Source organism: Megascapheus bottae, chromosome 16 (assembly GCF_031878675.1).
Source record: "Megascapheus bottae isolate mThoBot1 chromosome 16, mThoBot2.hap1, whole genome shotgun sequence".
In the NCBI taxonomy this organism is placed as follows: domain Eukaryota; kingdom Metazoa; phylum Chordata; class Mammalia; order Rodentia; family Geomyidae; genus Megascapheus; species Megascapheus bottae.
This window is the reverse complement of record NC_143524.1, coordinates 4710844-4723312: the sequence shown is the minus strand read 5'-3', so window position 1 is coordinate 4723312 and position 12469 is coordinate 4710844. Positions and strand designations below refer to the sequence as shown.

Sequence of the window (12469 nt, the reverse complement as noted above, 5' to 3'; positions counted from 1 at the left end):
CCAGCGTGACAGCCTCACATTGCCCCCTGCAGGATCACAACTAAAAGGCCACATTTCCAGTTTCCAGGGCACACAAGGTGTCACTGTGTGACTTGATTCTAGGATATGAGAATCAGGCTGAAGACTTTCAGAGAGGTTTCCAGCTATGTTCCTTGAAGTAGAGACAATCTTGCCCTGTCTGCATTCTCCCTGAACTGCCCACAAGTTAGCAGCTATCTTGGATTGGTAGGTAACCTTGGAAATTGTAGTCACATCCTGAGATGAATAAACTAGAGCTTCTGATGTTCGGGGATAACTAACTGCTATATCATTCAGCTTGCCCACTGCCAGGAGCCAATGAAAAGAAGCCAATTGATTGTTTATTTAAGCCACTACCTTTTCTCCTCTCAGTGTCATCAATCAATCTCTATCAATTATCTGCTGCTTCATGACCAATTATCCCAAACATGGTGTCTAAAGATGGCAATGATCTAGCTGGTTGCCATTGATGGCCTTAGCTACTCTCTAAGGACTGAGGTTTGAAGCCAGCTGAGACAGGAAAGCTTGTGAGACTTTTTTTTGTCGACCACGGGACTTGAACTCTGGGCCTGAGTGCGCTGTCCCTGAGTTCTTCAGCTCAAGAACCACCTACCCCTTGAGCCATAGCACCACTTCCGGTTTTCTGGTGATTAATTGGAGGCAAGAGTCTTACCGACTTTTTAGTGCCTGGGCTGGCTTTGAACTACAACCTTCAGAACTCAGCCTCCTGAGTAACTAGGATTACAGGTGTGAGCCACTGTGCCTGGTAAGCTTGTGAGACTCTTTATCTACAACTAAATTACCAAAAAGCCAGAAGTGGAGCTGTGGCTCAAATTGCAGAGTGCTAGTTTTGAGTGGAAATAGCTAAGGAACAATGAGTGCCTCAGTACCAAGACCAAAATAATAAAATTCAGGGATTGGGAATGTGGTTTAGAGGTAGAGCACTAGCCTTGAGCACAGAGGGGCTCAAGGGCAGAGCCAAGGACCTGAGTTCAATCCCTAGGATTGGCAAGAATAAAAATAATAAAATAACCTACTTGTTCACCACCTCCTAATTTTGCTCCTCAACTCTGCCTTCTCCATCCAACCTAGAGAATTTTGCCACTAACTGGCCACTCTTGTAGTCTTTCCTCTAGTGGGGTCTCTCGGGTATAGCAAAGTTTCAATAAAAGAACTGAGTAAGGGATGCGAGTTTGGCCTAGTAGTAGAGTGCTTGCCTAGCAGGCATAAAAACCCGGATTCGATGGCTGGGAGTTTGGCCTAGTGGTTAAAGTGCTTGCCTGGCATGCATGAAGACCCGGGTTCGATTCCTCCGTGCCACATCTAGAAAAACGCCGGAAGTGGTGCTGAGGCTCAAGTGGTAGAGCTCTAGCCTTGAGAAAGTCCAAGGACAGTGCTCAGGCCCTGAGCTCAAGCCCAGGACTGGCAAAAAAAAAAAAAAAAACCCGGATTCGATTCCTCGGTACCACTTACATAGAAAAAAGGCAGAAGTGGTGCTGTGGCTCAAGTGATACGGCTCTACCCTTGAGAAAGCCCAAGGACAGTGCTCAGGCCCTGAGTTCAAGGCCCAAGGCTGGCAAACAATAAAACTCTCCTGGGGATGGACTTCCCCGTTTAATAAAGAGCACCTCTCCTCAGGTGGGGGTTAAGGAACACCTGTCAGATATTTAACTGACAAATTAAGCTCATTTAGGGAGAGAAGGGCTCCAGGGAATCCATGTGGGGGCTGCACATAGGCGGTGCTAAAGCCAGGTGGCGCTGAAGGCCCATGCATCGACGCCCTCGGTCCTGCTCTGCGCCTTCCGGAGAGCCCCGGACGCTGAGACTCGGAGGGTAGGAGAGGGCGCGGGGGCCGGGTCAGAGAGGGGGGCTGGGAATACTAGAGGGTCTCAGCAGGCTGGGAGGCGCCTCGAGGGCGGAGCCTCCGGTGGGCGTGGTCTTGCACAGGAGGCGGAGCCTGAAGGCCCGATTGGGTCGGGTTACCTGCGTGGGCAGAGCTTGGTGGCCGGACTTAAGGGCGGGACTTAGCATCCTCGTAGGCCGTGCTGTCTGAGAGCCATTGTCACCTCTAAGTGAAGTGTGTTAGCCCTAAGTGGGCTGAATTCTTCCCCGAGTAGGGAATCAGCAGGGGTCGGGGCTTCGATCGGAGTCGACGCAGCCGTAGAGCTCTAGGGGACTTCGCAGGTTTCCTGGAAGGCGGGGTTGTCTACTGGACAGAGTTAATATCCCCGCGGGATTCCCTACAGACTGGGCAGGGGCGTGGCCTGTAGTCGAGGTTCATCAAAGAGAGAATGTGTAAAGTTCATACCTCGGGGAAGACTAATGACAGCCTGTCAGCCTGCGCCGGCCTACTCGAGGAGGCGGGGCTTGTGGTGAGCGGGCGGGGCTTACACCCGGGGCGTGGTTCTCGGCTCGGAGGGGCGGGGTTAATAGCTGCGCAGTCCCCCGAGCCGCGCCAGCGCCAGGCGGGGCCCCAGTCAGTGGGCGGAGCCTGGGCGAGGCGCGGGCGGGGGCTCTGCCCAGGGAGGCCGTCTGTTTAGGCCCGCACGCAGCTCCGCATCTGGTGCTCATTACCGGATGACAAAGAGCCGGCTCTGGGCCCCCTTCCCCGTTCCCATCCCCCGCCCGACCTCAGTGCATTTAACTCTTTCCTGTCCTCAGGGCGTTCTGGACATCCTGTCCAGAGTTAAGGGGTGGGGGCTCTAGTCCTGCAGTCCCCGCAGGCTGGCATCCCCGGAGCTGCGATCTCACCTCCTTCCCTCACTCAGGCGTCAGTTTAGCTCCGGGACTCCACGTCCTTCCAGCAAACCTCCCTGGCGGCGTCTTGGAGGTTAAACCCGGGAAGAGCTGGCGGGGGCGTCTGGTTTGAGTTAGGGGAACGTGAGAGCGGCGGCGGGGGGCGGTGCGTAGCGTTCCCTCCGCCCCCTCCGCGACCCCCTCGGTTCAGCCCCAGCCCCGCCTCCCGGGCCGGGGTAAGGAAAGGGCTCTGGGCCACCCCATCTTTGCCTGTCCGGGTGGTAGTGACGGTTTTGCCCCGTTTTAATTAGAGACTCCGAGAGGCTTAAACTGAAAAATTATAGATGTGGTGGGAACCGGCGCCTCCCCTGCCCAGGTCTTCCCCCACCCGCGCAAGGCAGCGAGCCCAGGGTAAAGGAGGTTATCCTGCCTGCCGAGATCCCTGGCCAGCCCCTTCAGGGGACCCTCACTCCAGCTGGAGTCCACTGCGGCCTCTCCATCCCACCCCCATGGAGAAGAGCAAAGAGTGGCACCTAACAGAAGGAAGCCTTGCTCCTGACGCTGCCCAGAGGGCTTGACCTTAGGATGCTTGTTGTGGCCTCGGTCAGCTCTCCTCATCCCAGCCTCCTGGGGTTCCATTCCTGCCTTCTCTCCAGTGAAGCGAGAGGGAGCACCCAGGAGGCAAGGGTGACAGCACCCTTGGGTGACCCTGAGCCCCAGCCCCTGGCTTGAGAGCAAGGATGAAATGTTGAGAAGAAAGTTCGCAGGAACTCACTATGCACCCTTCGCTCCCCTGCATCACCAGCTCCAGAGCCCATTTTTGGCCTCTAAGCCCCAGGTTGGCTCCAGCTCAATGGAGCAGAAGCCCTCAGCCCAGGGTGCTCCCCCAGAGAATGCTCCCCAGATTCAGCAACTCCCTTCATGGAGTTTCAGTCAAAAGAGGAACAAATATGGAATTCTTCCTCTGGGGTTTGCTGTGTGATGGTAGGGGAGGCTCTTCCCTCTCTGGGCTCTTGCTTCCCTAGGAATCTCTAAAGCATACCCTTCTTCTTTTGCCAGTTGTGGGGCCTGAACTCGGCCTGAGCACTGTCCTTGGACTTTTCTCAAGGCTAGAGCTCTACCACTTGAGCCACAGCACCACTTCCAGTTGTTTCTATGTATATGGTACCAAGGAATTGAACCTGGGTCTTCATGCATGCTAGGCAAGCACTCTACCACTAGGCCAAACTCCTGGCCCCAAGCATACCCTTCTTTTAGGGGGTCTTACCTTACCTAGGCAAAGGAAGATCCACTCTTTTTATTTTCTGAGCCCTCCCGGACCCTTCCCTTAGGCATCAGTGGGGGTCAGGAGCTTTAGGTGATGTTGACACCCCATTTATTGGAGGAGACCCCAGCACCTACTGGGGGTCTTAGTGTGTCCTCTGCCACAAATGCTGGGCTCTGTCCAGCTGGGCCACCTCCATGGGTCCCCGGTGCAGCCTCAGCTGTGTGTCCAGTGTCCATGTCCCTTCCCCGGATCCCACAGGGAGACCTGTGCCCCATCACACACTGGTTCTGCAGGTCTGTACCCCTGTGAGGCTGCCCCTGGGGGGCATGGGTTCCATAGGGCCCTTGCTGCCAGCATGGGTGACCCAGCGGTAGCAGTCAGTGATGCTTTTGTTGGGGGTGTGGGGGCCGCAGCGGGTGCAGTACACGATGCCCAGTGCAAGCAGGACCACCAAGAACACACATGTTGGTACCAGGAGTGCCACTAGCAGCCAGCGGTCATCCCTTTGGCTTCGGCCTGCCATATCGGCCTCTGCCAGAGCTGTTGGGCCTGCTGTGGGCACCACGGAGGGCAGCCATGGGGCCAACCTGGGACCGGGACCTCCTTCCCTTGGGACTTGGGGGACTTTGGGATGGGACTGGGGAGAGATGTTGGCTGAGATCTGCTTAGTGGGGCTCTGAGAGGGCAGAGGAGTGGGTAGGGTTGGGGGCGGGGAGGCAGCAGGGTTGTGATGGATCGAGGTCCCCAGGGACCTGGACGTGGTGGGCGGCAAGGGCTGGACAGTGGAGATCATGGGAAGCTGGGGGTTTGGGGTTCTGGGCACTGGGAAACCTGGGGCCAGTGGGGGTCGTTGGCCAGTGGGAGTGGTGTCCCCAGGGGCGGGGTTAGCTGGGATTTGAGGCAGAGGAATGCTGGTCTGGGTGTCAGCCCCCTGGGCATCTGGAGACCTAGGGGGCTGGTGGGCTGGGGCCAGTTCCGGATATTTGGCTGAGATAACAGGGGGCTGGAGAGCAGGGGGATGAGCTGGAAGAGTGGAAGAGATAATCTGGGGCTGGTGGGCAGAGGGCAGGTCTGGATAGCTGGCCTCGACTCTGGGGATCCCATGGCCGGGGGGCACAGCTGGGTGTGTGTCAGGGGCCATGGGGGGTCGGAGGGCAGGGCTCAGGGGCCGGTGGGTGGCTGAGAAAAGAGGGGTCTGGCGGGCAGAAGGTAGCGTGGGGCGCGTGGCGGAGATCACCACAGGCCGGGTGGCGGAGAGCACCGAGTGGAAGGGGCCCCTGGGGGCGCTGAGTGGAGGTGGCCAGGTGGGCTCTGGGTAGGCTCCCCTCCGCTCGTGGTCCTGGGGGAAGCTGGGTTGGTAGGGCAGGCGGAAGTCGGGCGGTTGCGTTGGCTCCATCCACAGGATCCCCGGCTCCTCTGTCCAGCCGCCATCAAAGACCTCCCAGGCCTCTTCGACTTCCTCCCCTTCCTCCCCATCATCCAGCAACTCATCTCGGAGGTCCTGGGAGGTGCGGGCCCCCATGGCCCCCGCAGGGCTGCAGCTGATGCCGTCTTCCTCCAGCTCGTGTCCCTCGCTGCAATAGCACTCGAAGCCACCGACGTAGTTGACACACATCTGCTGGCACACGCCGGCGATCTGGCACTCGTCCGTGTCCACGCAGCGGTGGGGCTCCTCCTCGGCTGGCCGGAAGCCCAGGCGACAGTGGCAGCTGTAGCCGTGCGGCCCGCCGGGCTCGCACTGCTGCTCGCAGGGCGCCTGGGCGCAGGGGTCCTCGCAGCTGCGCCCGTCGGCGGCCAGGCGGAAGCCCTCGGCGCAGCGGCAGGACGCGCGGCCGGCCTCCTCCACGCACTCGTGCTCGCAGCCCCCGTTATCCGGCCCGCAGCCCGTGCCCGGGCACAGAGGCCCGGCCTGGGACCAGCCCACCCCGCCGGAGGGCTGGGCGGCGCAGAGCAGAGAGGCTCCCCGGCCGGCCTGGCACTGCACGGCGGCCACGGAGCCGAAGGGCAGCCACTGGAGCTCGGACGAGACCAGGTGGAAGGGCGTGGTGTAGACGGCGGGGCCGTCCTGGCCCGCTTCCTCCGGCAAGGCCCGGCAGGCGCCCTCGAAGCCAAACTGGCACAGGTAGCCGTCCACCGCCAAGGTGCAGGAGCCCTCGAGCCAGCGGTGCTCCCCGCCGGCCTCCAGGGCCACGCAGCGCTGGGCCGGGCAGGGCCCCCCGGAGGCCGGCTGGGCCCAGTTGGTGAAGGCCGTGTCCTGGTCCCCCGTGGTCCACGTGAAGCCCCGCAGCGGGCGCTGCGGCTGGCACTGCCGCGCCTGCCTCTGCAGCCCAATCCACAGCAGCCCGCCGGCCGGGCCGGCGCCCACCAGGGCGTCCACGCGCCGGGCCTCCTCGGGGGTCCTCGGGGTGGCCAGGTCGCCCCCCAGCTCGCGGCAGGCCCGCCAGGCGTCCAGGAAGGTGCGGCGCCGGGGGAAGAGCGCGTAGCAGCGGCGGGGGCCGCAGGCGGCGCGGGGCTCGGCGGCCCAGGGCGCCTGGCCCAGCGCGGGCACCGCCGCGGCCCAGGCCAGCAGCAGGCGGAGCAGCATCGCGACGCCCCCCGACTGGCCGGCCCGGGCCCGCCGCGGCTCTTGACAGGGGGCGGGCCCTGGGCGGGCCCTGGCGGGGCGGGGCGGGCCCGGGGGCGGGGCCTGCGGGCGGGGGCGGGGCCTGGAGGGCCGGGGGCGTGGCCGCGTGCGGAGGGGGCTGGGCCGGCTGCCAGCTCCGCGCTCCGCTCCCCGGGGGCCTCCGGAGCAGGAAGCAGCGGGGTGGGGGGCGCGGGGGCGCCGGGCCCGGGGGCCGGGGTGGCGGGTCAGGGAGCCTTCCAGAGCCCGGGCGCGGGCATCGGGGCGCGGGGCCCCGCGCTGCACGCCCCGCCGCACGCGTGTGCTGCTCTCTCTCCCAGGACGCGCGGGGAGCCCCGGCCTCCCGGCGCCGCCCCTGCCGGGCCCGGGCCCCGTGGGAAGCGGCCGCCTCTGCCTCCCCGGGGCTCGCCCAGCCCCTGCCGGTCCACTCCACTCCCGAGACTGCTGCCTCAGCCCCGGCCGGCTCTGGGGCCGAGCAGCGAGGGGGAAGGGCCGGCCCTCCTCACCCGGGCGGCGGCGGGGGCCCTGGGAACCTGGGCCTGGAGGGGAGGAGGCGGCCCCCAGACAGGAAATGCCTCTCTGGGCTCCTGCTGCACGGAGGGCAGGGTGCAGGGTTAGGGCTGGGGGCGGGGAGCAGCACAGGCTCTGGGACATGTGAAACCGTGGATGCCATGGCTGGCATCGGCGCCTGCACCCTGCGACCAGGGCGTCTCACTCTCCGGGGGCGCTGCTGGCGTCCCAGGCCCGCCTATGTTGGCCTGGCTGGGCTCTCGCCCCCATCCTTCCAGTGGGGTGCAGCCGGCAGGAGATGGGGACTAGGGCTGTTGGGAGGGGAGATAGGGTGGCATGGGCCAGGCATGGGTGACAGAGGAGGTGATGCGGAGCGGTCAGGTTCCGAATTTATGCTTTAAAATTAAGCTGAGAATGATCTTGTGGTTCGGTGGTAGAATTCGAATCTGGAGCGGGGCATCCGCGAAGAGCCACTCACCCCGCCGAGGACAGAGGCGCCTCTCCACCTCCCCACAGGAAGGCTTGTTTGATTTCTTTTTATGTCTCTCTTTTGTTGGTCTTGGAACTGGAACTCCGCTTTGGGGCAATGTCCCTGGGTCTTTTCAGCTCAAGGTTAGCACTCTACCACGATGAAACACAATGCCATTTCTGGTGGTTAATTGGAGATCAGAGTCTCATGGACTTTCATGCCTGGTCTGGCTTTAAATTGTAATCCTCAAATCTGGGCCTACTGAGTAGCTAGGATTACAGGTGCGCTACAGGGACAGAGCTTGTTGAAAAGCCTTAAGAAAGAGAGAGGAGGGGAGAAAGAAAAAAAAGAAAGAAAGGGAAAGAGGAGTAAGGAAGAATGATCGAGGGAATGAGCTTGATTGGTTTACATTGAATACATGACCAGAAATGTCACAATGAATCTCCCCTTGTAAAACTAATGTATATTAGCCCAACAGTGCGGTGGCTAGCACCTGTAATCCTAGCTACTCAGGAGGCTGAGATCCATCCGGGGATCAAGGTTCAAAGCCAGCCTGAGCACAAAAGGACCTGAGACTTCATATCTCCAATTAACCTCTAAAAAATGGAAAGTGGGGCTTGGCTCAAGGGGAGGGTGGTAGCCATGAGCTGTAGAGCTCAGAGACAAGGCCCAGGCCCAGGGGCAGAGTGGTGGCCTTGAGCTGAAGGGCTCTAGGACAGCCAGCGCGCAGGCCAGAATTCAAGCCCTATCACCCACAACAAAACAAGAACAAAAGGAACAAAGAAGCTAAGATCTGAGGATTGAGGTTCAAAATTAACTTAGGCAAGAAAGTTGGTGGGATTTTTATTTTTAATTAGCCACCAAAAAGCTGGATGTGGGACAGTGGCTCAAGTGGTAGAACATTAGCCTTGAGCAAAAAGGGCTCAGCAGCAGCAGCACTTAGGCACTGAATTTAAGTCCAGAACACTCTCTCTCTCTCTCTCTCTCTCTCTCTCTTGCACACACACACACACACACACACATACACACACACGTCTTCCTCAGAGGAAGCCAGAGTCTTTGCCATATGATCTGTCCCCAAACTGTTCATCCTCCAGCCACCCTGTCCCCTTCACTTACTCTGACCTCCATGCTGCTAGTTCTTAAACTCATCAGGCACTCTGCCCCAGGACCTTTGCTTCCCTGGTCACCCCGCCTAAATCATCCATTCTTCCTACAACATCCAAATGCTCTATTCTTCATTTTCTAAGGTCTCTGTTCAAGGGTCTAAGTCCTGGAACTCACTCAACCCCATTCCCTGGTGTCCCTGTCTTTTCCCATTTCCCCCCTGGCACCTATTCCACTTCTAGGCAGACTCCTCAGTCTCCCTGACGCTCAGGGGCAGGCGGTGATTGTAAGGTGTTTACGGGTAGTCCTGGCTGCTCAGATGTGCTAGCACCATTCCAGAAGACACCATCAAATATGTCCCTAGACATTCCTGAATGTCACAGCCCCAACTTATACCCCTGTGGTCTCCATGACAGCGGGATTTCTGTCATCTTTCCTACTGTATTGGGAGACCTGAGGATTGAGATTCCAAGCCAGCCTGGACAGAAAAGTCCTTGATAGTATTATTATTATTATCATCGCCAATCATCCGCCAGAAAGCCAGAAGTGGAGGTGTGACTCAAGTGTTAAGAGTGCTAGTTTTGAGGGGAAAAAAAAAGCTAAGGACCCAGGCCCTAAGATCCAATACCAGGAGGAAAAAAACAAAAAAGAAAGAAATTTTGAATGACTACACGAGGCTCAGACAAATGAAGAACCCGGGAGGAACGATGCAAGGCTGAGAGTCTGCCCAGAATCCACCTTCACTTGTTCTCTACATGCATCCTTGGGCTGCCAAGATCCCTGGTGATCAGTAAGTCTGTTTGCAGATGGGGAAACTGAGGCTCATGGAGTCTCAGGCTAGAGCCGGGACTCTTGGTTCCCTTACTCATGGTCTAGTCCTCTCTTTTGTGTGTGCGTTCATGTGTGGGTCCTGGGACCTGAACTCAGGGCCTGGGTGCTGTCCCTGAGTTTTTTATTCACTTAAGGCTAGCACTTCATCATTTTAAGCCAGAGCTGGTTTTCTGGAGAAAAGAGTCTCTCAGACTTGTCTGCCAGGGCTGCTTTCAACTGTGACCCTTGGACTCAGCCTTCTAAGTAGCTAGGAGAACATGTCTGAGCCACCATGCCTGGCCTAGTGGGCTTTTGGTAGCGGCAACCTACGGCATCATTTGAGTAGTGTCAGGCATCATTTGAGTAGTCTCAATAAGCAAAAGGCATTCTGGGAGGAAGGCTTCGACCAAAGCCTAAAGTGCTGAGACCTGGAGCTCAGACAGCTCTGTCTGGGAATACAGAGGACTCACTGGGCCTAGAACAAGGGATATGAGAAGGCAGGCAGTGGTGACTAGAGAGAAAGGGAGAAGAGATTGGTCTGTGAGGCCGGCACTCCTTTGTGGAAGCCATGGGAAAAGAGGGACGTCTACGAGGGCTCTCCATGGCTGGTGGGTGGAGGGTGGAGAAGACCTGAGGCCAGGGACCAGTTAGGATGCTGTTGCAATCGGTTGAGAAAGGGAATCGAGCTGGCTGGGAAGCCAGCAACAGGGCGGGCCAGGCTGGGGGAGGCAGCCTCTGGAGGCTCCTTGGGGGCTGTCCTGAGCCCAGTCCAAGGGTGTGGTGAGCCCAGTCATGTTTCGGGCAATGGCCAGTCCTGGACGTCTAACAAGAGGCCTGGCAAGCAAGCAGGTCGGATCAGAGGTCGGGACCCCAGCCCTCAAGGTCATGAGAGGTTGGGGGACAGGCAAGGAAAGCAAGAAGAAGAGGATTCAAGGCCAGATTGCAGATGTACCAGCTGGGCCTACTTGAAAGGGGAGGGAAGTGTAAGCAGGAGGAGGACCTGGGAGGCAGGGCTGGGGCGGGGGGGGGGGGGGGGGGGTGCAAGGGAGGCCAGTCCCAACAGAGCAAAGGGTTTGAGAGCTCAAACCCCAGCTCATGCTGGGCACTGGCGGTTCACATCTGTAGTCGTAGATACTAAGAAGGCTAAGATCTGAGGACTGCAGTTCAAAGCCAGCCCAGGCAGAGAAGTCTGTGAGACTGTGAAACTCTTATCTCCAAGTAAGCAGCAGAAGCCTGATAAGGAGCTGTGGTTCAGATGGTAGAGTGCCGACCTTGAGTGGCAACAAGCTAAAGAACAGCACTCAGGCCCTGAATTCAAAACCCAGTAGTAACACAGAGAGAGGGGGAGGGGTGGGAGGCTCAGAGACATTCCTGGGTGCCCAGTTTGGGAGGGTGCACAGCACTCACCTGTCCTCTCTAGATTGGAGGTGCCCTAGCTGGGACTGGGGGTGAACCCCATCATGTGGTGTGAGGAGCTGAGGTTTTGTTCTTTCTGCTGCTCTGGCTGGCCTGACTCATCACCCATAGCGCATAAAAGATGCTCCTTGATGCAATCATGCTTGGAGAGCCATATGTGTGGTGGGTGGCTCACAGAGTCCCAACTGCTGGGGAGGCTGAGGTCTGAGGACTGAGGCTCAAAGCCAGTCTCCACAGGAAACCCCGGGGACTTACATCTCCAAGTAATGATAAAAAAAAAAGCTGTAAGTGGAGGAATGGCTCAAGTGGTAGAGCATTAGCCTTGATCAAGAAAAAGATAAAAGCCACTTGAGAGCAGCAAGGCTCTGAGGTCAAGGCCTAGTGCACGCGCACACACATACACACACACACACCCCTTGGACAAGGGCTGGCATAGGGAGGGATGTATGGTGCCTGCCCGTGTGAGCATACGTGAGCATGGGTAGATAGAGGTGGGCGGTGCATATGTAGACGGATGCATGCATGGATGAGGGCACGGATGGGTGGATGGATGGGACAGGCACAGGTGATCGAGTTAGGAAGGAGCACGTGGATGGGTTCATGGGTGAGATACAGGCAAAGGGGGGAAGCCCTGGCTCATCATGATAAGCCTGCAGGAACTCAGTGCCATGCTTTCTCTGGTACCACACAGCCATATGTCTCCCTGGCCTGGGTGGGGGTAGAGGATTGGGTGGGGGCAGCAGATCAAGATGCAAGGTACCACTTAAAGTGGGGGTGGGGAGGCTGGGGCTCCCTTGTCCCATCGAGGTCCAAATGAGAAGTGCTTGCTTACCTCAAGAGGGGCAAGGACACAGAATCCCACATCCCCAGAAAGAGACTTCCTGCAGCCACGGGGACAGGGAGAGGCTAGAAGGCATTGTGAGTGCCCACGGGGCAGAAGGGGAGGGCGGCCTGCAGAGGGGCTGGCCTGGAGAGGCCCCCGTGGAACAGGCGGCTGTGGGGGAGGTTGGGTGAGATTGGGGGGCGCCCCCCAAGCAGGCGTCCTGGACAGCCTTGGCACGCTGGACCGCTGAGCCAGCACATTGTTCTGTGTACAAATCACCTCCTTTCCTCTGTTTTCTTCTACCCCCTCCCCCACCCACCACCCTCCATGTCTCAACTCTCCCCAAACCACCCCAGCCTTGGAGCTGTCAGGAGGAAGGGCTGATGGCAGGCAGGCGGGAGGTGGGTGGGAGCCAGAGGAGGGGAGGTGGGAGAGGTCCCCCCCACCCAGGCAGGAGTGGGAGAAGGAAGGCAAGAATGGAAGCCTCCTCCCCTCCCCACAAGTTGGTGCCACACCCTATGTCCTATGTGCTTCTGGAGGGAGAGAGAGCCCTACAGGGAGGGGGTCGTGCTCCTGGAGATAGAGAGGCGGGAAGGGGGGGGCAGGGACGAGGGGGGGAGAGAGAGGACAGATAGACAGAGAGGGTCTTGAGGAAAAAAGGGGGTGCTGTCCCTCCTTAGCACCCCAGAAGGA

General features: G+C 58.9%; 1 protein-coding gene across 1 annotated transcript; it reads right to left on the bottom strand.

Moving 5' to 3' along the window:
• Nucleotides 1-4112: 4112 nt before the first annotated feature.
• Nucleotides 4113-6608, bottom strand: Cd248 (CD248 molecule). The gene has a single exon (XM_090348666.1). It carries the CDS (start codon nucleotides 6603-6605, stop codon nucleotides 4296-4298), a length of 2310 nt encoding a protein of 769 aa, XP_090204792.1. The 5' UTR covers nucleotides 6606-6608; the 3' UTR covers nucleotides 4113-4295.
• Between the last annotated feature and the right edge of the window lie 5861 nt (nucleotides 6609-12469).

Bases quoted from the DNA above. Each gene is read 5' to 3' on its own strand.
- Cd248 (XM_090348666.1), bottom strand. From the start codon at position 6,605: ATGCTGCTCCGCCTGCTGCTGGCCTGGGCCGCGGCGGTGCCCGCGCTG.